Source organism: Lynx rufus, unplaced genomic scaffold (assembly GCF_022079265.1).
Source record: "Lynx rufus isolate CCGP_SWC_20201006 ecotype Redwood Valley unplaced genomic scaffold, mLynRuf1.p SCAF_1, whole genome shotgun sequence".
In the NCBI taxonomy this organism is placed as follows: Eukaryota; Metazoa; Chordata; class Mammalia; order Carnivora; family Felidae; genus Lynx; species Lynx rufus.
In genome coordinates this window covers 29,222,742-29,245,699 of record NW_025814823.1, presented here as the reverse complement: position 1 = coordinate 29,245,699, position 22,958 = coordinate 29,222,742, and the positions used below count along the sequence as shown (strand labels likewise).

Below are 22,958 nucleotides of genomic sequence, written 5' to 3'. Positions count from 1 at the left end.
TATCACATATGTCATTTGCAAGTATCTTCTCCTATTCAGTAGGTTGTCTTTTAATTTTGTTGGTTGTTTCCTTCACTGTGAAGCTTTTTATTTTGATGTAGCCCCAGTAGTTTGCTTTTGCTTTTGTTTCCTTTACCTCAGGAAGAATATCTAGAAAAATATTGCTATGTTCAAGTCAGAGAAATTACTACCTGAGCTCTCTTCTAGGATTTTCATGGTTTCAGGTCTCACATTTAGGTCTTTAGTCTATTTTGAATTTATTTTTGTGTATGATATAAGAAAATAGTCCAATTTCATTCTTTTGCATGTAGCTATCCTGTTTTCCCACACGATTTATTGAAGAGACTGTTGGGAGCACCTGGGTGGCTCAGTCGGTTAAACATCTGACTTTGGCTCAGGTCATGATCTCACAGTTCGTGTGTTTGAGCCCCATGTCAGGCTCTGTGCTGACAACTTGGAGCCGGAGCCCGCTTTGGATTCTGTGTCTCCCTCTCTCTCTCTGCCCCTCCCCCTCTCATACTCTGTCTCTCTCTCTCAAAAATATATTTATTTATTTATTTACTTATTTATGAGAGAGAGAGAGAGAAAGAGACAGAGCACGAATGCAGGGGCAGAGAGAGAGGGAGACACAGAATCCAAAGTGGGCTCCAGGCTCCCAGCTGTCAGCACAGAGCTTTACATGGGGCTGGAACACAGGAACTGTGAGATCATGACCTGAGCCAAAGTCAGATGCTTAACCGACTGAGCCACCCAGGTACCCCTCAGTTTGCTAATAGTTTGATGAAGGTTTTTATATCTATCTTCATCAGAGATATTGGCCTGTAGTTCTCTCTCTCTCTCTCTCTCTCTCTCTCAGTGTCTTTATCTGGTTTTGTTATCAGGGTAATTAACTGCTGGTAATCAGTCTGTTCAAATTTTCTAGTTTTTCCTGATACAGTTTTAGAAGGTTATATGTTTCTAGGAACTTATCCATTTCTTCTAGGTTGTCCAATTTGTTGGCATAAAATTTATCATAATTATCTCTTATTATCCTTTATATTTCTGTAGTGTCGGTTGTTATTTCTCCTCTTTCATTTCTGATTTTCTTTTAGTCCTCTCTGTTTTTAATGAGTCTAAGTATTTATCAATTTTGTTGATCTTTTCAATGAACTAGCTTCTGGTTTCATTGATCTGTTTTATTATTATTTTTTAGTTTCTATTTCATTTATTTCTGTTCTAATCTTTATTATTTTCTTTCTTCTACTGGTTTTGTTTATTCTTTTGTTTAGCTCCTTCAGGTGTAAGCTTAAGTTGTTTATTTAGATGCTTCTTGAGGTAGGCCTGTTTTTCTATAAATTTATATCTTAGGACAGCTTTTCCTATATCTCAAAGATTTTGGACTATTGTGTTTTCATTTGTTTCCATGTATTTTTTTATTTTCTCTATGATTTCTTTGTTGACTCATTCAAAATCTAGTAGCATGTTATTTAACCTCTATGTATTTGTGTTCCTTCCAGATTTTTTTTTTTTTTTTTTTTTGTGGTTGATTCTAATTTCATAGTGTTGTGGTTGGAAAAGATGCATGGTATGACTTCGATCTTTTTCATTTGTTGAGACTTGTGTTGTGGCCTACTATGCAATCTATTCTAGAGAATGTTCCATGTACACTTGAAATGGATGTGTATTCTGCTATTTTAGGATGGAGTGTTCTGAATATATCTTTTAGATCCATCTGGCTTAATGTGTCATTCAAGGTCACTGTTTCCTTTTTTATTTTCTGTCTGAAGTATCCATTGATGTAATTCGGGTGTTAAAGTCCCCTACTATTATGGTATTACTATCGATTACTTCCTTAATGTTTGTTATTAGCAGCTTTAAGTATTTGGGTGTTCCCATGTTCAATGCATAAATCTTTATAATTATTATATCTTCTTTTTGTTCTCTTTATGATTATATAGTATCCTTCTTTGTTTCTTGTTACAGCTTTTGTCTTAATGTCTATTTTGTTGATATAAACATTGCTATCCCAGCTTTCTTTTCACTCCATTTGCATGATAAATGCTTTTCCTTCCTGTCACTTTCAACCTGCATGTGTCCTTAGCTCTGAAATGAGTTCTTGTAGGCAGCATATGAGTCTTCCTTTTTCATCTATTCCATTTCCCTATGTCTTTTTTTTTTATCACCCTATGTCTTTTGATTAGAGCATTTAAACATTTGATTAGAGCATTTAAGCATTTACATTTGAAATAATTACTTACAGGTATGTATTAATTGGCATTTTGTTACATGTTTTGTTTTTGTAGTTCTTTGTTCCTTTCTTCTTTCTCTCTTTTCTATCATGGTTTGCTGACTTTCTTTAGTCATATACTTGTATTCCATTCTCTTTATATTTTTCAAATTTATTATAGGTTTTTAACTTGTAGTTGCTATTATGTTTATTATATAATACCTTATGCACATATCAGTCTATATTAAGTTGATAGTAGCTTTAGTTTGAACCCATTATAAAACTATAATTTATTTATCCCTTTCCCCCTATATTTTAGGTATATGGTGTCATAGTTTACATCCTTTTGTTTTCCGGATCCTTTGATTTTTATCAATATACTTATTTTTACTGCTTTGTGCTTCCTACTTCTTACTCCTTCTTACGTCTTACCTACTTCTTACTCCTGTTTATGGTTTTTCCTGTCCACTCAAAGAGTCCCCTTTAACAATTCTTTACAGTAAAAAAAATCTTTATTTATTTTTGAGAGGGAGAGAGACAGAGTGTGAGGAGGGGAGGAGCAGAGAGAGAGGGAGACATAGAATCCAAAGCAGGCTCCAGGTTCTGAGCTGTCAGCACAGAGCCCCACACAGGGCATAAACTCACAAAAGCGAGTTCATGACCTGAGCCAAAGTTGGACACTTAACTGACTGAACCAGCCAGTCGCCCTTACCCCCTTTAACAATTCTTATAGGTCTGGTTTAGTGGTCATGAATTCCTTTAACTTTTGTTTGTCTGGGAAACTTTTCATTTCTCCTTCTATTCTCAATGTTAGCCTTGCTAGATAGAGTATTCTTGGTTGTAGGTTCTTTTCTTTCAGCACTTTGAATCATGCCACTCTTTTCTAGCATGCAGTGTTTCTGCTCCTAAATCAGCTTTAGCCTTATGGGGTTTCTTTTGTATGTAAATGTATTCTTTTGTCTTGGTAGTTTAAAAATTCTCTTTATCCTACTTTTTGCCATTTTAATTACTATGTGTCTTGGTGTGGACCTCCTTGGGTTGATTTTGTTGGGTTGTGTGCCTTCTGGATCCAGAAGTCTGTTTCCTTCTCCAGATTCAGTTAAGTTTTCCACTATTATTTTTTCAAATACATTTTCACACCTTTTTCTCTCTCTTCTTCTGGGATCCCTATAAATGTTAATCTTATTTATTAAAAAATGTTTTTAATGTTTATTTTTGAGAGAGAGAGAGAGAGAGAGAGAGAGAGAATGTGAATGAGAGAGTGGCAGAAAGAGAGGGAGACACAGAATCTGAAGCAGGCTCCAGACTCTGAGCTGTCAGCATAGAGCCTGATGCAGGGCTCGAACTTGTGGACTGTGAGATCATGACCTGAGCTGAAGTTGGAAGCTTAACTGACTGAGCCACCCAGGCACCCCCATAATGGTAATCTTATTATGCTTGATGGTTTCTCTGAGTTCCTTCAATATATTTTCATTTTTTATTATTCTTTTTTCTCTCTCTTCTTCAGCTTGATTGCTTTCCATAGTGTATTTGAAATTTCAGTTATTGAGTTCTTCATCTCTGGTTCTTTTTTACATTTTCTATCTCTTAAAAAATTTTTTCTTAAGTTTATTTATTTTGAAAGAGTGGGAGAACACACACACAAGCTGGGGATGGTGGAGAGGAGAGACAGAATCCCAAACCGGTTCTGCACCATCTCTTTATTGATGGTCTCATTGATGTCCTCCACTCTCTTCTCCAGTCCAGTGAGCATCTTTATGACCATTACTTTAAATACAGAGAAAGACAGGTATGTTTTCACTCTTATGTGGATCCTGAGAAACTTAACAGAAGACCATGGGGGAGGGGAAAGGGAAAAAAAAAAGTTAGAGAGGGAGGGAGCCAAACCATAAGAGACGCTTAAAAACTGAGAATAAACTGAGGGTTGATGGGGGGTGGGAGGGAGAGGAAAGTGGGTGATGGGCATTGAGGACGGCACCTGTTGGAATGATCACTGGGTGTCGTATGGAAACCAATTTGACAATAAATTTCATATTAAAAAAAATAAACACTCTATCAAGAAAAAAAATTCTCTATTAGTCATATTACTTATCTCTGTTTCAATTAGCTCTCTTGTGCGTTTCTCCTGTTCTTTTATTTGGGACACATTTTTCTGTCTCCTCATTTTGTCAAATTCTCTGTATCTATGTGTTAGGAAAGTCAGCTACATCTCCCCCTCTTACAAGTAGTGGCCTTAGGAAGAAGAGATCCTATAGTGCCCTGCAGTGCAATGTCTCCTGCTCACCAGAACCTGATTCTTCAGGGGTTTGTCTAATGTGTATTGCATACATCCTACTGTTGTGGGTGAACAACATTTGCCTTCAGTCCAGTCATCTGCAATGGTTTTCTTTGCCTTTTGTGATAAGATTTCATCTCTGTGTTGCTAGTGGGCCAGTCTGGGGCTGCCTTGGCCTTGTGTTGAGTCAGATAAGACATTTGCCAGAGCTGTGGTAGCTCTGAGCTACGGGATGTCCCCCTGTATTGTCTTCTGAGAAGCTTTTGTTGGTGGGTGTGGCCTGCAGTTAGACCAGATGTCTGCCCCCAGCCCACTGGTGGGGCATTAGTTAGACTGATATGTGTGGTTATCTATCCTTTTCCTCAGGGCAGGAGTCACTTTGGAGTGGTGTTCCTGTTTGCACAGTGCCAAGCCTGTGGCACTGCTTTGGATTGACTCTTGCCAAGGGCATGTTGGAGGAAAGAGGTCTGTAGAAGAACACAGGGTCTAGACATGCAGTTAGCAAGGTTGGTGCTGGTCCTTTGAGGGAGAGGCGTTGTACCTGGGAAAACTCTTGCCAAGGCTGGGATGGAGGGCATGTATCTTCAGAACATGGGTGGTAGCAGGGCACACTGTTACCAAGTTAGGTGGAGAGTGTTGGCACTGTGCTGGTTACCACAGGTGTCTGTACATCTAGGTTGGGGCTTTGGGGAGGGAAATGGTACTTGCCCACTGGTCAGATGTTTATGGAGAGGTCACCCAAAGATCCCCGTCCCTCTAGCACATGCTTTGAGATTGATATTTAAAGTTCTAGGTGTTAAAGTTATGGGGATTTGTCTTTCTAGTGTGGGTTCCCCATGCCTGGGGTACCTGATGGGGGTCTGCTCCTCTCTCTTCTTTTTGCCCAGTGGCATCCCTCCCTCCCAGGGACTGTGGCTTCTGGTCACATCTCTATCCTTCCTACTCTCTTTAGTGTGGTCTCTTGTCTATATATAACTGTGGAGAGACTGTTCTGCCAGGCTTTGGGGCATTTTCTGGGTTATTTACACTGATGTGGGTGTTATCTAGGTGTATTCATGGGACGAGGTGAGTCTAGGATCCTCCACTCCACCATCTTCCTTGGAAGTCTCCACTGAGTTCATCATTTTACAGTTTACAATTCACTCAATTTTAGTATAGTCATGATGTAAAAACTAGGTATCTAATCTAGTTAGATGTTGTGTAACAATCACCATGAATTTCAAAATATTTTCAGTGCCCTCCCCAAACTCCATGCCTATTAGCAGTGAATGTCTGTTTCTTCCTGACACTCCATATGCTTAGCCCCGCAGTCCAGTTAACTACCAATGTACTTTCTGTCTTCGTGTTTTTGGCTGTTCTGGATGTTTCATTTAAATGGAATCATACAATATGTGTCCTCTGTGTCTGGCTTCTTTTGCTTAACAAAATGTTTTCAAGGTTCATCCAGCCATAACATGTATCAGAACTCTAGTCCTACTTATGGCCAAATAATATTCCATTGCATTGATATTGGCATGTTTCCATCCATTTATTACTTTTTTTTTTTTTTCAACGTTTATTTATTTTTGGGACAGAGAGAGACAGAGCATGAACGGGGGAGGGGCAGAGAGAGAGGGAGACACAGAATCGGAAACAGGCTCCAGGCTCTGAGCCATCAGCCCAGAGCCCGACGCGGGGCTCGAACTCACGGACCGCGAGATCGTGACCTGGCTGAAGTCGGACGCTTAACCGACTGCGCCACCCAGGCGCCCCCCATCCATTTATTACTTGATGGGCATTTAGTTTTTTCTACTCTTTGTCAGTTATGAATAATGCTTCTATGAACATTTGTGTACCAGTTTTTTCTAGATGTATGTTTTCGATTCTCTTGGGTATATGCCTAAAAGTGATAGTTTTGGGTCATATGGTAACTCTGTTTAACTTTTTGAGGAACTGCAAATGGTTTTCCAAGGCAACTGCACCATTTAGGTTCCCAGCAGCAGGTTGTGGGGATGTAATTTTTTCCATATCCTTCCCAGAACTTTTTATTTTCCAGTTTCTTGATGTTCTTGTTTATTTCATTTCATTTTTTAAAAAAGTAGTCTCCACACTCAGTGAGGGGCTTGAGCCCACAACCCTGTAATCAAGAGTCACATGATCCACAGACTAAGCCAGCCAGGCACCCCTCATTTTGTTTTTGATTCTAGCAATCCATGAGGGTATGAAGGGGAATCTCAATATGGTTTTGATTTTGTATTTCCTTTAATGACTATTGACGTTGAACATTTTTTTCTTGTGCTTGTTGGCCACTTGGAGAAATGTCCATACAAACCCATTCTTCACTTTCAATTGGGTTGTTTATATTTTTATGATTGAATTGTATGAGTTCTTTATATATTCTAAACACAAATCTCTTATCCGATATATAATTTGACAATATTTTCTCTGTTTACATTGTCTTTTAATTTTATTGATGGTATCATATGAAGAACAAAAGTTTAATTTTGATTAAGTCCAATTTACCTATTTTTTTGTTTTGTTGTGTCACGGATTTTTTTCCCCCAAAAGCCCTGTATGTTAAGCTTTTTTCACAGAGTGTACTCTGAAATAGGTCAACTAAAGATGAGTCCTGGTAATGGAGCTTTTAAGTGAGCCATCAGAGAGGCAAATCTCTGGGGATAAGGCTTTTAGGGATCTCCAAATCCATTATGTCTCCTCCGGTGGCTGCTAAATTGCTATTTTTTACAGGTACTATAGTTGTGAAACTGTTGAATTTAAGGCTCCCATAAAGCTGAGGAGAGAGGGATGGGATTAGGGTGTGTTAAAATGCCACCAGACTTATTGTTCTTATTAAGATTCATCTGTTTTTCTTGAATAAACACTTCTCAGAATGTAATGGGCCTTTAGTTAATTTCCATAGTTCCAATAAATTTATTTTAAGAGTTTTTGTTAGTGTTTTCATTGCTTTTATGGAGGAGAAGATTTTGCGGGGATTGTTACTACATTTGGAATGTCTACATCAAAAAGTGAATTACTGATAAACAGAAAACTTGGATACATCTCAGGAAAATTATGCTGGGTGAAAAAAAAAGTCTCAGAAGGTTACATACCATATGGTTCCATTTACATAACATTCTGTTAATAAAAAAATTATAGGTATGGATTACAGTCTAGGGTTGGCAAGGGTTATGGAAGTGAGGAGGGAAAAGGTGTGTTTATAAAAGCATAGCAGTTATGAAAGTCCTAGATGGCACCTTCTTCCAATAGAAGGCTATTTCATCTACACTGAAAATCTGTTGTTTAGTGTAGCCACCTTCATTAATTATTTTAGTTAGATCTGGATAACTTGCTGCAGCTTCTATACCAATACGTACTGCTTCACCTGGCACTTTTATGTTATGGAGACAGCTTCTGTTTTTTTTTTTTAATGTTTATTTTTATTTATTTTGACAAAGACAGAGAGAATCCAAAGCAGACTGTGCTGTGAGCATGGAGCCCAACGCAGGGCTTGGGCTCATGGTTTGTGAGATCATGACCTGAGCGGGAATCAAGAGTCAAAGGCTTAACCAACTGAGCCACCCAGGTGCCCTGAGACAGCTTCTTTCCTTCAGCCTCATAAATCAATATCTGCTTGCTTCACATTCTTTTCTGCAGCTTCCTCACCTCTCTCAGCCTTACTAGAACTGAAGAGAGTTAGGGTTTTGCTCTAGATTAGGCTTTGGCTTAAGGGAATGTTGTGCCTGGTTTGATCTTCTATCCGGATCACTAAAACAGCAATAAGGCTGTTTCACTTTCTTATCATTCGTGTGTTCAACGGAGTAGCACTTTTAATTTCCTTTAGGAACTTTTCCTTTGTGTTAAAAACTTAGCTGTTTGGTGCAAGAGACCTAGCTTTTGGCCTATTTTGGCTCTTGACATACCTTCCTCACTGAGCATAATCATTTCTAGCTTTTGATTTAAAGTGAGAGAAGTGCAGCTCTCCCTTTCCTTTGACCACTTAGAGGCCACTGCAGGGTTACTCAATGGCCTAATTTCAATATTGTTGTATCTCAGGGAAGAGGGAGACCCAAGGAGAAGAAGACAGGGAAACAGCAGGTCGGTAGAGCAGTCAGAACACACAAAACATTTATCAGTTAAGTTTTCCATCTTATATGCGTGAGATTTGTGGTATCCCAGAACAGTTACTATAGTAACACCAAAGATTATAGACCACCATAACAAGTATAAGAGTGAAAATTCAGAAATATTGCAAGAATTACCAAAATGTGACACAGAAACACAAAGTGAGCAGATGCTATTGGAAAAATGATGCCAATAGATAGACTCAGTGCAGGAATGCCACAAACTTTCAATTTGTAAAAAACAAAAACAAAAACAAAAAAACAACCCCCCCACAATATCTGTGAAGTACAGTAAAACAAAGCACAGTAAATCAAAGTGTGCCTGTATTACAAAACTATAATAATTATAACCGTATGCCACTGGCATAAATATAGACACACAGATCAATGGAACATAATAGAGAGCACCCAGAAAAAAAACTCCTGCATATAAAGGCAATCAATATTTGGCAAGGGAGCCAAGAATACCCAATGAGAGAAGGAGAGTCTCTAACAAATGGTGCTGGGAAAACTTGATGTAACCACATAGAGAAAAATGAACAGGATCTTGAGCTTAGAGATCTTATTTTAAATACTTGGTTGTGCCTCACCTTTCTCCAAATCTTCTGAGTCTCCTGACAAGCAATTCGGTTGACTGATTCCAGCTCTCCATCCTTTATCTTCTCTTGAACATTCACAAACACAGCTGGTAGACAGCCAGCATGGAAAAAAGGAAGGACCTGATTTCCTAGAAAATCAGAAACTGACTATATTAAGAGTCTTCGACATTTCAGAGACCTCAAACATTATATCATAGTTATTTTCATATTGATTCCAGCTGTGATTCAAAATTTCATGATGAGAAATGTATACAGACTTTTGATAAATTTAGATTATATTTTGAAGTAAAATGACATAATCATATCTTTAAATCTGAACCTCAATACTGTGCAAACTGATTCAAATTTAGAGACTGCTTTATTGCTCCTCAAACATATATTAAAAAGGTTTTCAGTAAACACATAGAATCGAGGTAGTGTTTGAGAAAGTACACTTTATTATTACCTTGACATATTTAATATCATAGCTGTGAATTTAAATATAAGAAAACTTTGACATTTATTAAATTAGCTCAGTGCTCTGATTTCAGATTACTGAACTGTATCTGAACTGAAATGGTCAAAATATAATACTAAAGATAAATAGTATAAATATCAAATATAATATTAAAAATAAATGTATAATGTAATACTAAAAAATCATACTATGTCTTTTGATATATAAAATTTATAATTTGATCACTGGAGGTTTTCTTGGGTTTTATTTTGAACTAAAACTAATTTTTCATTTTCTTCCTCAATTATGCTGAGATGACTTTGTGTTAAGTCTGGAAATCTCTTTATTCAGAGTTCTTAGCATGGGGTGCAGAGATTCCAGATTTAGTGCTCTATGGTGCATAAAAACTAGATTGGAGGACAGAATATATCTCAAGCAGAACAACTGAGATTTTACTTTCCCAGTCCTATGCTTATGGTGGTGTACATGTCGAAAAATGGTGTAGATTTCATCATAAATGATACTTGGGAGGCAAGAGGGTGCACTAGAAAGTGCCCTGATTTAAGAGAGAGGAAACATAGTTCTAATCCCAGTGTTCTTAATAACTAGCAGTATGGCCCTTGCTATATTATTTAAAGTTCTTTAGGTTTAAATAAGAAAAGTATTCTATGATTCTAATTGACAAAAAATCAAGAATCACCTAGTGATTAAAACAATATAAAGGGGTGTCTTGGGTAGCTCAGTCAGTTGAAGGTCCCACTCTTGAGTTCGGCTCAGGTCATGATCCCAGAATCGTGGGATCAAGCCCCACATCAGGCTCTGCACTGGGTATGCAGCCTGCTTGAGATTCTCTCTCCCTAAAACAATATAATGATATAAAGAAATTCAAGCTACTTAAATATTATTTTTAAAATAGAAATTTTTGTAATATACATTATATTGTTAAAATCTAGGATATGCGCAGTCCTATTTTACAGTAACAGCTCCAGTCCTAAATGTTTTTCTCAACTCTGTTCAAGGCACTTTGATTGGTGTTATGAAGGATATAAAGATGAAGTTGACCCTATCTCCCCAGCTCTTATGAAACTCACCTTTGAATAGGTGCGCCTTCTCCTCCAAGCTGTTCCCTTTCTTTCAGCGGAAAAACTTGCATCCTAATTCAAATAAAGAATTAAGAAATACATCTCTATCTCTGTGAGATTATTTCTTTTTAAATTTCTTTTTTATTAAGAAATTTTTAAAGTTTTAATTTATTTGAAGTAATCTTTATATCCAACGTGGGGCTCAAACTCATGACCCTGAGATCAAGAGTCATACGCTCTTCTGACTGAGCCAGCCAGGCCAGGTCCCTCTCTATAAGCCTCCCTTTCTTCCTCCAAGGTTGGAAGAAGAAGGGTTGTGGCTCTTGTTCCGGTATGATCCTGGCCCTTGTGCTTTGGTCCATCTCCTCCCTTCTTCTGAGCTTCTGGGCTCAGGCTCCTCATTATTTTCTCAGTGGATATTTTCCCAGGCATAGTAAAGTGTTTAAGACTCAAAGCAACCAAAACCATGACCTGAGGTATTCTCTTCTTCACTAGGTACCATCCAAGCTTGCAAAGAAGAGCCCATGCTTGCTGTTTCCACTTCCTCACATCTTACCATGTGAGGGAAGATAGATTACCATTGACACTGTGTTGTTGTCCTGCTGGATATCTCACATTCTGGATTTTGCTGATTGCTTTTTTATAGGGATTTTAATTCATCCTTCTGGCAGGTCTGTCCTGTCAACTGGAAGTTTGTTCTAATGGCTTAATTAGATTCAGGCAGAACATTTTTGTCAGCGCAGGTTTTATAAGAGCATGAACTTTTTTTATTGTTTTTTTTTTGTGTTATAAGAAGGGCTGTGAGGCTTGAACTTGCCTGTTTCCTTTAGTGGCTGGGTATACCTATATTTGGCACGTGGCAAAGCTTCATCTCACTCATTCTAATTAATTCTTTCTTGGCTTCTGCCCCCAAGCAAATCTTCAAATCTGAAACTTCTTGCAAAATACCACCAGTGACCAAATCAAGTTTCTGTGATGTGACATGGTTGGCTGTACCCTGAAGCAATACAGGGAAGATGTGTTACAGAACTGATTACTGTGGTGAGAGACTGGGGTTCAGTCCAGCAGGGGGCCCTCTGAAGATCCATGTACAAGGCACTGCACAGCTGTCCCTTTCTTGAAACTGGGATGCTGTAGCATAGATCTACCAATTCCCATCATCCCTTGCTTAAGGACTGTTCTGGGGGCATGCACTTCCCCTTGAACTCCTGTGCTGTTGCAAAAGCACTGCCAAAGAGAACGATCTTCCAAGAGAAAACCTTGAGCCAGAAAAGCAAAGTGGCCTGTTGTCATGGTCTGGGAGTGCCTGCCATAGCTTCAGCTGAAATCAGAAGTTGGTGTGACATGGGACACCCCATGCATCTACCAGTGTCTCCAAATCTGATCTGACTCCTAGAGTCTCAAATACACTGACAGCACTGTCCACTTAGTCAACCATGACAGAAACATCTAATTGCCCTTCTTCATTCTCTTTTTCCTTTTGGTAATATGGAGAGCTCTTGGGGTGTGGGATGAGTGAAAAGACTAAGCAGTAGGTGTCCAGAGAAGAGGGGACTGGAAACGAGTTCAGGCATGCAGGGAGAGAACCCTGACCTCTGAAAGCTGAATTTCTGCCATTTCTAGGAATACTTGGGCTGAGGCAGACCTGAATGACAAGGATGTGATGAGTGTGTGTGAGTGTGTGTGTGTGTATGTGTGTGTAAAGCATCTCAGGGGCACATTTGTTTGTGAAAAATCATTATCTAGGATTACGTGGAATTTAACTTGTGGGTGTGAACTTACTGTGGAAGGAGGGAGATTTGAAATGACTACCATTACAATAAAGCCTGCATGCTGTTGTGAATTTTCTGTATTTGAATACAGGAAGCCTGGACATGTCTATTTTAAAATATGTTAGTTTATTTCTATTTAGTAATAGACACCGAGTTTTAGCTGGGCACAGAGCTACCCCTTTAATGACTATTTCCCAGTCGACCTTGCAGGTGGATATGGTGATAAGATTAAGTTCTCCCCAGTGAAAAATGGCAAAATTATATAAAAGTCCATTAAAAAAGGAATTGTTTGCATTTCCTCTTTCTTCTTTCCTGCAGGCCACAATATAGATATAATTCTAGTGAGTGTGCTTTGCCTGTGAAGATGAGGACAACTCACTAAGAGTCGGAGGAAAAATGATAAAGGAACCTGGACTCATGAAGAACCTTAGTGGGCAGAACCACCTTGCCAGCCCTATTACTACTCACTTCTGGACTCAATGGACAGAAACAGGTTTCCATCTTTGATCTTAGGGCCTCTTTGGCACAGAAGTTTGGCTTATACACTAACACAATATCCAAGCAAGAATCTTGGGAGATAGTCTATAGTCCTTCCTTTCTCATATACCCGATGGCTCTCTGCATCCCCAAACATACAATTATAGGTCCAGCTCAATCTCTTTAACCTTTCATATCTGTGTCTTCCTAGTCAAGCCCACCACTGCCGCCCCTACTGAGGACCACATCATCTCACTGGACTACAACAGCATTCCCTTAACCATTCTTGCCCCCACAGTCTTGCACTGTCAATTCATTCAGGAGAAGAGTCTCAAGAAAACAAATTCAATTGTGTCAAGCCCCTACTTAAAAATTCTCAATAAATTCACACTCTATGCAAAAACTCCTTGCCATGGCATACAAAGCTTCCATGATCTGATCCTAACTAACCAACATTGCCAGGTTGTTTTCATTCCAAACTTCCCCTCAAATCCTAGGATCTGGTCAAAACAAAATACATGCTGTAATCTGAACATTCCCATTGTTGGAACTATTACTGTCCATAGGAACTATCTCCCTTTATTGAAGGTATTTCCTTAACTGTCTTCCTCAACATTCTTATCCCCCAACTTCATCTATTACAAATGATGGCTATCCAGACAGGAATATCTGCCAGAGATATCAGAAAATACTGCGTTTTCCCTCTAGGGTTTGTAAGTTGGTAGGGTGTGGGTATTGGGGATCCTGGGAATAATTTTGGCTGCCATGTCATAAAATCTAGCCTGACAGATGATACAGTAGAGATTGCGATTTATACAATATCTGTCTTCAGCATTCTACAAAAAGGAATCTGTAAATTTTAACGTGATACATGTTGACCCAGAATAAAAGACTACCTCTCCTGGGCACTCTCTCTCTCTTTTTTTAATGTTTATTTTTGAGAGAGAGAGGAGAGAGAGAGGAGATGGAGAGGGAGAGGGAGAGGGAGAGGGAGAGGGAGAGGGAGAGGGAGAGAGAGAGAGCGAGCATGAGAAGGGAAGGGGCAGAGAGAAGGAGAAAAAGAATCCCAAGCAGGCTCCAGGCTCCGAGCTGTCAGCAGAGCCTGACATGGGGCTCAAACTCACAAGCTGTCAGATCATGCCCTGAGCTGAAGTCAGATGCTTAACCAACTGAGCCACCCAGGCACCCCTCTCCCAGATCCTCTTGCAGTTAAGTGTGGCTACGTGGGTAAGACCTGGCCAGTGTCATGTGACTGGAAGCGATGTATGCAACTTCCCTTATAGGGAAGGGTCGTGTCCTCCCCTTCCCCTCTTCCTTATAGTTGGAATATGGACATGAGTGTAAACCAGCTTGGACCATGTGGACCAAAACTATACCCTAAGGATAGCAGAATGGGAAAACAGAGAGCCTGTCCTCACATGACTTTTTAGATGAGGGGCAACATAACAGATTGGAGTTTTATAGGAGAATCCTCTATCTTATTAAAACAGCTCTAGGGTCTCCACATACATACAACAACACCTAGATCATAACTAGTGTATAACTGAGAGGAAAACATTACCCCATGGTATCTTCTCTATACAAAGACAGCCATAAGGACATTGAGACTCTGATCAGACTGTGCCTTGAAGTAAGAGCCATTGCTATTTGCTAGTTACCTCAGAATTAAGGAATAGTTTTCTCTCCCCTCCCTCAACACTCTGGACTAAGATATGGTGGTTTCAAGCTGCTAAAATTGCTTTGGAGGTGAATCTATAAACTGTTAATTCCATTGCAGAGGTGACCATCCAGAGTAGGAACGGTTACTGAGAAAATGTCTCAAAATGGTGGAAATGATATGCTACAATATCTGTTCCTTACCCACCCTGTGTCTAAGGCATGTTTAGTCCATAAGCTTAAAGAAACAAGGAACTGGAGCTGATGGAATAGATAAGGGTGACAGGATGGCCCAGAGTCAAGGAAAGGACCCAGAACCTATTGCCAATATGGTTCTCTAAGACTTGGCAGCTTTGATGACCACCATTTTTCTCCTTCATCAAAAAACAACAAACAAAAACCTAGTTTGTACGTATTTAACCATTTGATGGTTCTAAAAGTAGCTTATCAATTCTCTTAGGATTGCTAGTTACATTCTCTAGAAATAATTTTTCCTAATACTTTCCTGCTCCATCATATTTGCTATAATGAATATTTCTTGAAATTAGTTGCAATGATGAAATGGTGGTGTTGAAGACGTGGGTGAGATCTGATGGGAGGACCGAGGCAAAGTGAAACAGCTAAGAAACAACATAAAATGATCCCCAAAGTTCAAATGTAGGCAGACTAGAGATGTCTACATTCTGGTGACCACACTTTAGAACCTCAAAGACAAACTTTCTTTTAAAGTTTAGTGGACTGGGGCACCTGGGTGGCTCAGTTGGTCAATCATCTGACTCTTGATTTGGGCCCAGGTCATGATCTCACGGTTTGTTGAGTTTGAGCCCCACATCGGGCTCTGTTGCTGACTGCATGGTGCCTGCTTGGGATTTTCTCCCTCTCTCTCTAAAATAAATAAACTTAAGAAAATGAAAAAAATAAAGTTTAATGGACTAATATAAGGCTGCAAACTTTTTATAAATTTCTAACTTATGAACGTTAAAACAAGTTCCATTAAATAATTTTACAATTCATTCATCCACGTTTTATATATTTTCCTCATTTCAGTACAAATTGATAAAAATGACATCAGGCAAAGCACTGGTTTCTAGTTTAATGAGCAGTGAGTAGCAAATTGATTATATTTTAAATAGATTTCTTATGGGTAGATGCCCTCTTCCAACCACCTATTAACCTGGTCATTAGGAGATAAACAACTCTTGCTACTTAGGTATATGTCTAATAAAAAGCTATGATATTGGCAGTTTGAAACATCTGGAACCTATATTTTGTTTTGAATTCTCGTTATACACAGTTGTCCTAGATAGTAATCATATACATAACATATTTACGCAGAAAGAGGATTCGAAGTCGGTATAGAAAAATTTACAGGCTATAAGCATCTATTCACTTCTTTACACCACTTACATTTACTTAACTATTCTTTTTGTTAATGTTTATTTATTTTTGAGACAGAGCACGAGTAGGGGAGGGGCAAGAGAGAGGGAGATAGAGAATCCCAAGCAGGCTCCACAGCTGTCAGCACAGAGCCCAAGAGGGCTCTAACTCACGAACCATGAATTCACGATTTGAGCCAAAATCAAGAGTCGGCCGCTTAACTGAGCCACGCAGGCGCCCCATAGTTACTTAACTATTCTTGTGTTAATCATCATGAAGAAATTTGCACTGCAGAAATGTCAAATTTGTCTCAGTTGTGAGGTACCCATTAATATTCACATCCCTTTCAGATAGTAAGTATATAATATCTCTTTAGTTCTATTTTGGGAACGACTTAATAATGCTCTTCTCCCCTTACAAACATTTGAGCAATATGCCTTGTGAAAAAAAATGTAAATTCCTTTTGTAGAAGTGTTCTTGGGACTCTGTCACAAGTGTTCTTACCCTGGGTGTGTGGAAGAACTTCAGAAGTGTCATAACACCCTTAAAATTATGAAAACATGAACATGTACATTTTTCTGGGCAATGAGTCAAAAACTTTTGACACATTCATCAGGTCCAGGTACAAAGCAGAAAAAACATTACAACTAGATGAGAAAGAAAGGAACTATCATTTAAATTTAATCCTAAACCCAAATTAAGCAAATTATTTGCTAAATTAGTCTTTTATCCTTCTGAAAATGCCAGTGTCACTTATCACTTGAAGTATGTAAAATAATTTGGATTCTCTGAGCTTTTCAGACATAGAGATACAAAAAAATAATTAAGATCCTTCTAAATCTCACAAAGAAGAGCCCCTGAAAACAATATTTTAATGAGCATTTGCTAAAAGGTGTGTCAATTAATTGTAAAACTGAGACAAAGTTGCTTTCCCATCAAGAAGGGACTTCAACATTGCTAGCTGGGTCACTTGCTGCACAAGCAAGGGTATTCTACATTTATCAGAAACACTAAATTAAGAGTTCAGAAGGCCTGGGTTCTAGTGCCATTTTTATTTGTAACTAACCATATACAAATCACTTATCTATAAAATAATGGTTAACATCTATTCCCTAATTCACAAATATATCACGAAACCAAAATTCTTCCCCCAAAAAACTTCTTTGTAAACCACGATATTACTGTTAATTAGCTTGTACTTAACTCGAAGGATGAAAATGACAAATTACAGAATTTGTCTTGTATCAATTAGTTGCATACCTTAATTCTGCAGATGGATAATCTGGTTGAGATCAGCACTGTCCTACTTCAACCTAACAAAACAAAAAGCTATCAAAAAGAAGTTACTGGTGAAGAAATTTGGCCAAAAAATAACACTATTAAGAAACAGCTTTCTAAGCTGAGACCAGTGCTTATAACAACATCCCTGATATCACAACGAACAAAAAGTAGCCTTAGGCCACTAGAGCATGTTTACTGTTTTGCGGGAAGACATTCTTAGGAACATATTGCTAGAGCAAGAATCTTATTTCACTAGAAATAATGTTAAACAGGAACGTCCTATGGACTCTTCAGATGCCCAATGAAAATGGCTAAGAAAACATTTGTGTGCTTGTTTTTTTAAATCCTTTTCTCTCTCCCTCTCTTTTTTCATTCAAAATTCAGTTCCCTATCCTAGAGCACACTTCTCAGTACTGTGCCATGGTGTAAAAAATGCTGGCATTCGGCTACTAGAGAATAAACAGAAGAGGAATTAACATGTGGAACAAAGATGCAGAAAGAGGATTCTACGTCGGTATAGAAAAATTTATAGGCTAGAAGCATCTATATTATGTACACCATTTATCACGGATATGCATTGTGACAATCATATGTATTAAGAGACCCTCAAAAGGTAAGCACCTATATTTTTCTGTATTTAACAAGGTCAATTTTGTGTGATTTAGTCTCTATTTCTGGATTTTCCCTTACTTTATGGTGATACAAAAACAAACGAAGAGACAAAAAACAAAGACTGCAGCATGGTTCACAGAGAAATACCCTAATAAAATAACCATGTATATATACCACTGCTAGGGAAATATTTTAGAGGAAACATACTTTCACTATTGGCCCCAAATGCCATCATCCACTTATGTTCTTTAACTGTCAACTTTTAATACAAAAATACCTTCAAGCTGATAATCATATACAGTGACTGACAAAACTTGATAGAACATTTCAATGCTACACAAAACAGCTCCATACACAGCTTAAAGTTTTAAAGTTCTCTGCTGGCACTTGATTTTAGAGTTGATAGACGCAGTAACCACTGATCTCAATAAAATATTCTTTTTAGCTTAAACGTATTTTCAAAACCAGTATTACCTCACAAAAACAGTAAAGAATAAATCACTTCCTGCTGAAGAATCCTCTAAGATGAACACCAAAACTATACAGCCAAAATATTTTAGGAGAGCATATAAACTTTTTAAGACTAGGAATGACCAATGGATAAAAATTTACATTACTCAAGCATATGTCCAGTGAACAAAAGGATTGTTCCTTTGATTCAATGAAGCATGTACAAGAGATAGATTAAAAATATGATCTTACAAAGCAAGTTACTTTTTCTTTTTCTTTTTTTTTCTTTGGTTTAGAAGGGTGTTTAAATAATTGGTGACACTACCAGAATGGATGTTTTTTAAGATAGAAAAAAGGTCACTTTTAGAAAATACATTTTATATTCCAAAATTAAAAGTGAAATTTCTTTTAAAGCAGTAGAATCCTGATTTTTTTTTTTTTTTTTACTTTCTGTGATCGCTTAAGACCATTCTGCACATTATCAAAACGAAATCTCTATTTTATAACCTCTATATATATCCGATTTTTTCCTTTGCATTGAGGAGAAAACCAAACCAAATTGAACAAACTATATTAACTTATAATACTAAAAACTGGCTAGTTCAAAACTTGGGAAATCTACTTTCATTACTCTGAAGGAAAATATAAACCTTCAATTCCCTACAAACAACTTCTAGTCCAATTTTATACTATGAAAATTAAAAAGTTAAATTCCTTGCAGCACTAAACAGAATTATGAGTTAACAGAAGACTAAGGTAGATCGTTAAAATATAAACAGTGTAACTAACCAAAACAATCCACTGGTGCAACAAATACTCAAACAATGAAAAAAACCACCAACCATTCTAATCAATTATATAGTTTGTTTTTTGCATATTTTAATCTCAACTTTTAGCACAGTAAATTATTATATAGTTTGATCTCCTGGACTGTTAAAATTTTGTAACATTACATTAATAATTCAAACATAACCCTTTCTAAACCAAATCTGCAGTCCTAATCAACATTTTTTTTTTTTTTGGAAAAGGAAAGGATATCTTTTAAAGATACATTCCGTAGCAGTAGAAACATCTTAGTCATTCAAAATATTTACAAAGAACCCTGCTGATCCTGTGCATTTCGCTGAGGTGCTACCTGCACCCAGACTTCATCGTCAGAAAAAGAACTTGAACTTCCTGACTCTGAGTCCAGCTCACTGAATCCATCTAAGTCCCATTCAGTACTAGATTCACTCCGTGCATCGTCTTCCTCAGTAATGAAACTCTGCCCAGGTTCAAGGCAGGAAGGATAAACGCGAGCACAGAGGCAAATAAAACCAGAGTCAAACTGCAAAAGACCTAACATGGTACCTATGTTAATCCACTGGTCTTCCCTGGTATCGTATTCATAAACAGTCACCCGGTTTTTTTTCCACTGAGGGGTGGTAGAAGTGATGAGAAGCAACTTTTGGCCATGATTGACAATCTGGTAGTTGTGGGTCTCTGAGTCCAAGGGAATATTACTAATCCGCCTCCATTCTCCCCTGGCTGGGTTATAGACCTTCATGACTGGAATGTCACAGATACAGTAGATCTCGTCGTTGAAGACACAGGCTTCCTGAAAGTCACTACGTTTAAGAGAAGCACAGTTCAGCCACATATTATGGCTAGGATCATAGCACAGCATGCGCTTACTGTTCACAGCATAAAGATAGTTCTGAACCACTATTAGTTCAAAGGAATAGAAGGAATGGGGCACAGGAGCCACCAGTGCCCACTGGTTTCTCTGAACACTGTAGCATTCCACTTCCTTCAATTTAACGCCGGTAATCGGGTCTCGCCCACCCAAGATGTAGATGTAGCCATTGAGGTAGGCCACATCCATGCCCTCGCGACACAGCAGGCGGTCGGCAAGCTGCTGCCAACTATTCTGGGCTGGCTTATACACCCACAGGTCTTTCCGGGGCTGGGCAGCCAGGTAGATGTCATGGTCTGGAGAGACACAGACAGCTGAGGAGGTGATAGTCTTAGTGTGAGCCAAGCTGGTTAAAGGGGATGGCATTGTGTAAATGTCCCCTGAGTATGGGTCATAGCAGAGAAAGGGGTCTCTAGGGTGTCCAAAGAAGATCACCATCTCCTTGGCACACATACCCAGTCTCTGAGGTGGATTTTCTGCTACAGATACAACAGAGCTGCTGCTGCTCTCTGGCTTTGGTACCACAGACTTGTACAACATGTCACCATATCGCATCTGCAGGGCCCCTTCGATAAGGTCCAGACAGTACTTCTTCACAATGGGCTTGGTCAGCAGCCCTTCCAGGTAATCCTGATCTTCATCTCTGAAGTGTGTCCAGCGGACACACTTGAAGACTTCCGCAGCGTTGGGACCGCGCTCCTTGGGAGCCGTCTCTAACCACTGCATCGCTACATGACACACTGTCCGCTCACTCTCTATGTCTAGACTATCCAGACGCAGCACGGCCAACAGCTGGGCCAAGCTCAGGTCTGCCAGACTCTCCTCCCGAACTGAACCCATCCGGCTGAGCTGCTTGAAGTTGTGGGCGATGAAGGACTGGGCCTGTGATCGCAGCTTGTGATGGTCGAAGGCATCAGCGAACTTGAGGATGGCAGTGCAGTTGGCCAGGTCAAGGCGGCGGGCTAGGAAGGAGGCACAAGCTTCCCGCACGTACTCGAGCTGCAACATGTCAGAGGCCGCGTAAAGGCGTTGCACGTTGGCCTCACTTAGCGATACACGACCTGTGTAGCAGTAGTCGACCAGCACCTCGAAGGACTCGGCATCCACATCATGCATGGTCACACTCGCCTGCTGGCTCTCGTACATGCCACCAGTGAACATGCTCTTGAAGTAGGGACACGCGGCAGCCAGCACGTTACGGTTGCAGGAAAAAAGGCGGCCGGTGCCAGGCCCGCTGCCAGGTGTCACCACCTCGATGGTCACATCACATAACAGCCGCGCGTCGTAGAAAGACTTCAGCTGTGCCAGCAGAGCTGCAGAATGAGCCGTGTCCTTCAGCTCCTCCGGGCCCGTGAAAAAAGCCGAAACTGAAGGCTTGGAAATCCTCTTGGGCCTCCTCCCGCCGCGGGGACTGGCCAGGCGGCGAGAGCGCGGAGCTTCTTCCCGGGACTGCATGATGGAGATGGCGGCGGGGTGCGAGGGCGAGAATGGGTGCAAGGACCGGGCTCTGGCTCCTCCTCGCCCTCTTCTCGCTGGCGCTAGATCGCGGCGTCCCTGAATAAGCAGGGGCCGCACTTACTTAACTCAGCTCTACGCCGCGGTGCCGCCTCCCTTTATCGCGTAGACAGTGCCTGACTCACCCTTTTCCAGTTCCGCGCCCTTTCTCCGTCTCAGCTACCTTACAAGACCGGCTGGACCGAACCGAGAAAGCCGCCACTGCCGCGCTGGCAATACCGGTAGGCGTCCACGAGAACTACAACCCCCAGGCTGCCTTTCGTGCCTCGAGGCACGCTGGGGCCCTCCAAAATCAAGGGGATAGGCGGACGGACCGAAGCCGCTGTGCATGTTGGGAGTAGTAGTTTGAGTGATATCGCGAGGTTTCTTAGGGCGGACTGTTTTAGTTAACAGAATCTGAAAGCGTTAATTCTTCTGGGTTTGTTGGTTTGGAGAATTGGCTTTGAAGTTCCAGGGCAAGATCTCTGTTTTAGTATTCCTTATGTGACCACTCTCTGAGAACTTTTTCGTCTTTATAAAATGGGGATAATAGTTTTCATAGGATTGTGGGAGTGAAATGAGATAAATTGCATAGGACGCGTCAATACATATTTGTTGATTAGAATAATTACATGCTGAACACCGTACCTAGAATATAGATTCAATCATTGTTAGCCTTTCTTTTGGAATTTATTAAAAAATAACGTACCCGCATGTGAAACCGTGAGCAATTTCTGCAAGAAAACTTCCAGTTCTTAGTGTCGCTTCTTTTGAAAGGTTCCGAAGGTTATTACAATATTTTCAATACTAAACGATATCCATAGGTTCATTAGGATGTCTCAAAGATGAGGTCCTAGAGGATCGCATACAGGTGGCCTCAAAAATGCAAAGCAGGCACATAAAGAGGTGGGTTATCTCACCAAATACTTCCTCCTGGGGAGCAAGATTATTTTCATAAAGTTCTTAATATTAGTGTTTTCAAGTCGTCTAATACTGCTCCTTTCATTTCCACAAATCGGTTGAAGATTATGGAATTGTCTTTATTAAGGAGTTTAAACGAGAATTTTAAAGTAAAATATTTAAACAGACCTTGTATTGTACTAAAGCACAAGATCCTCAGAGCTTCCTATTCGTACATGTCCTAATATTTTGAATTAATATAGTTCAGTCTATGCTTTACAAAAGTGTTTTATATATGTATTGACTAATATTAAATTGTCAAAATCAAGTGCTTAAAGATTGGGATTTGTTCTGTTTTAGAGAAGTTTTACTTAAAAAGTATGTTGCTTTTGCCGCTAGCTTGTCATGTGTTACCACAACTTAATGAAATCTTTAGTATTACATTGATAGGTGGATAACACATAGCAGGAGAATAACAATTGTTTTGCTCTCTTTTCCTATTAGCTGAAGAGCTTCTATTGGAAATACTCCAGGGCTCTGGGCTCCTGTACCTTTGTTTGGTATCC

General features: G+C 39.5%; 1 protein-coding gene across 2 annotated transcripts; it reads right to left on the bottom strand.

The window, feature by feature from the left end:
* Positions 1-9,086: 9,086 nt before the first annotated feature.
* Positions 9,087-21,732, bottom strand: KBTBD7 (kelch repeat and BTB domain containing 7). Of its 2 annotated transcripts, XM_047080386.1 has the most exons (3): positions 17,241-21,732; positions 10,708-10,770; positions 9,087-9,308 (listed from the first exon to the last, which is right to left on the bottom strand). In XM_047080386.1, the coding sequence occupies exon 1, from the start codon at positions 21,451-21,453 to the stop codon at positions 19,414-19,416; it is 2,040 nt and encodes a 679-aa protein (XP_046936342.1). In that variant the 5' UTR covers positions 21,454-21,732; the 3' UTR covers positions 9,087-9,308; positions 10,708-10,770; positions 17,241-19,413. The 2 variants fall into 2 exon arrangements, with proteins under 2 accessions (XP_046936342.1, XP_046936350.1); XM_047080394.1 differs by lacking the exons at positions 9,087-9,308; positions 10,708-10,770 and adding an exon at positions 10,975-11,695.
* Positions 21,733-22,958: the final 1,226 nt, after the last annotated feature.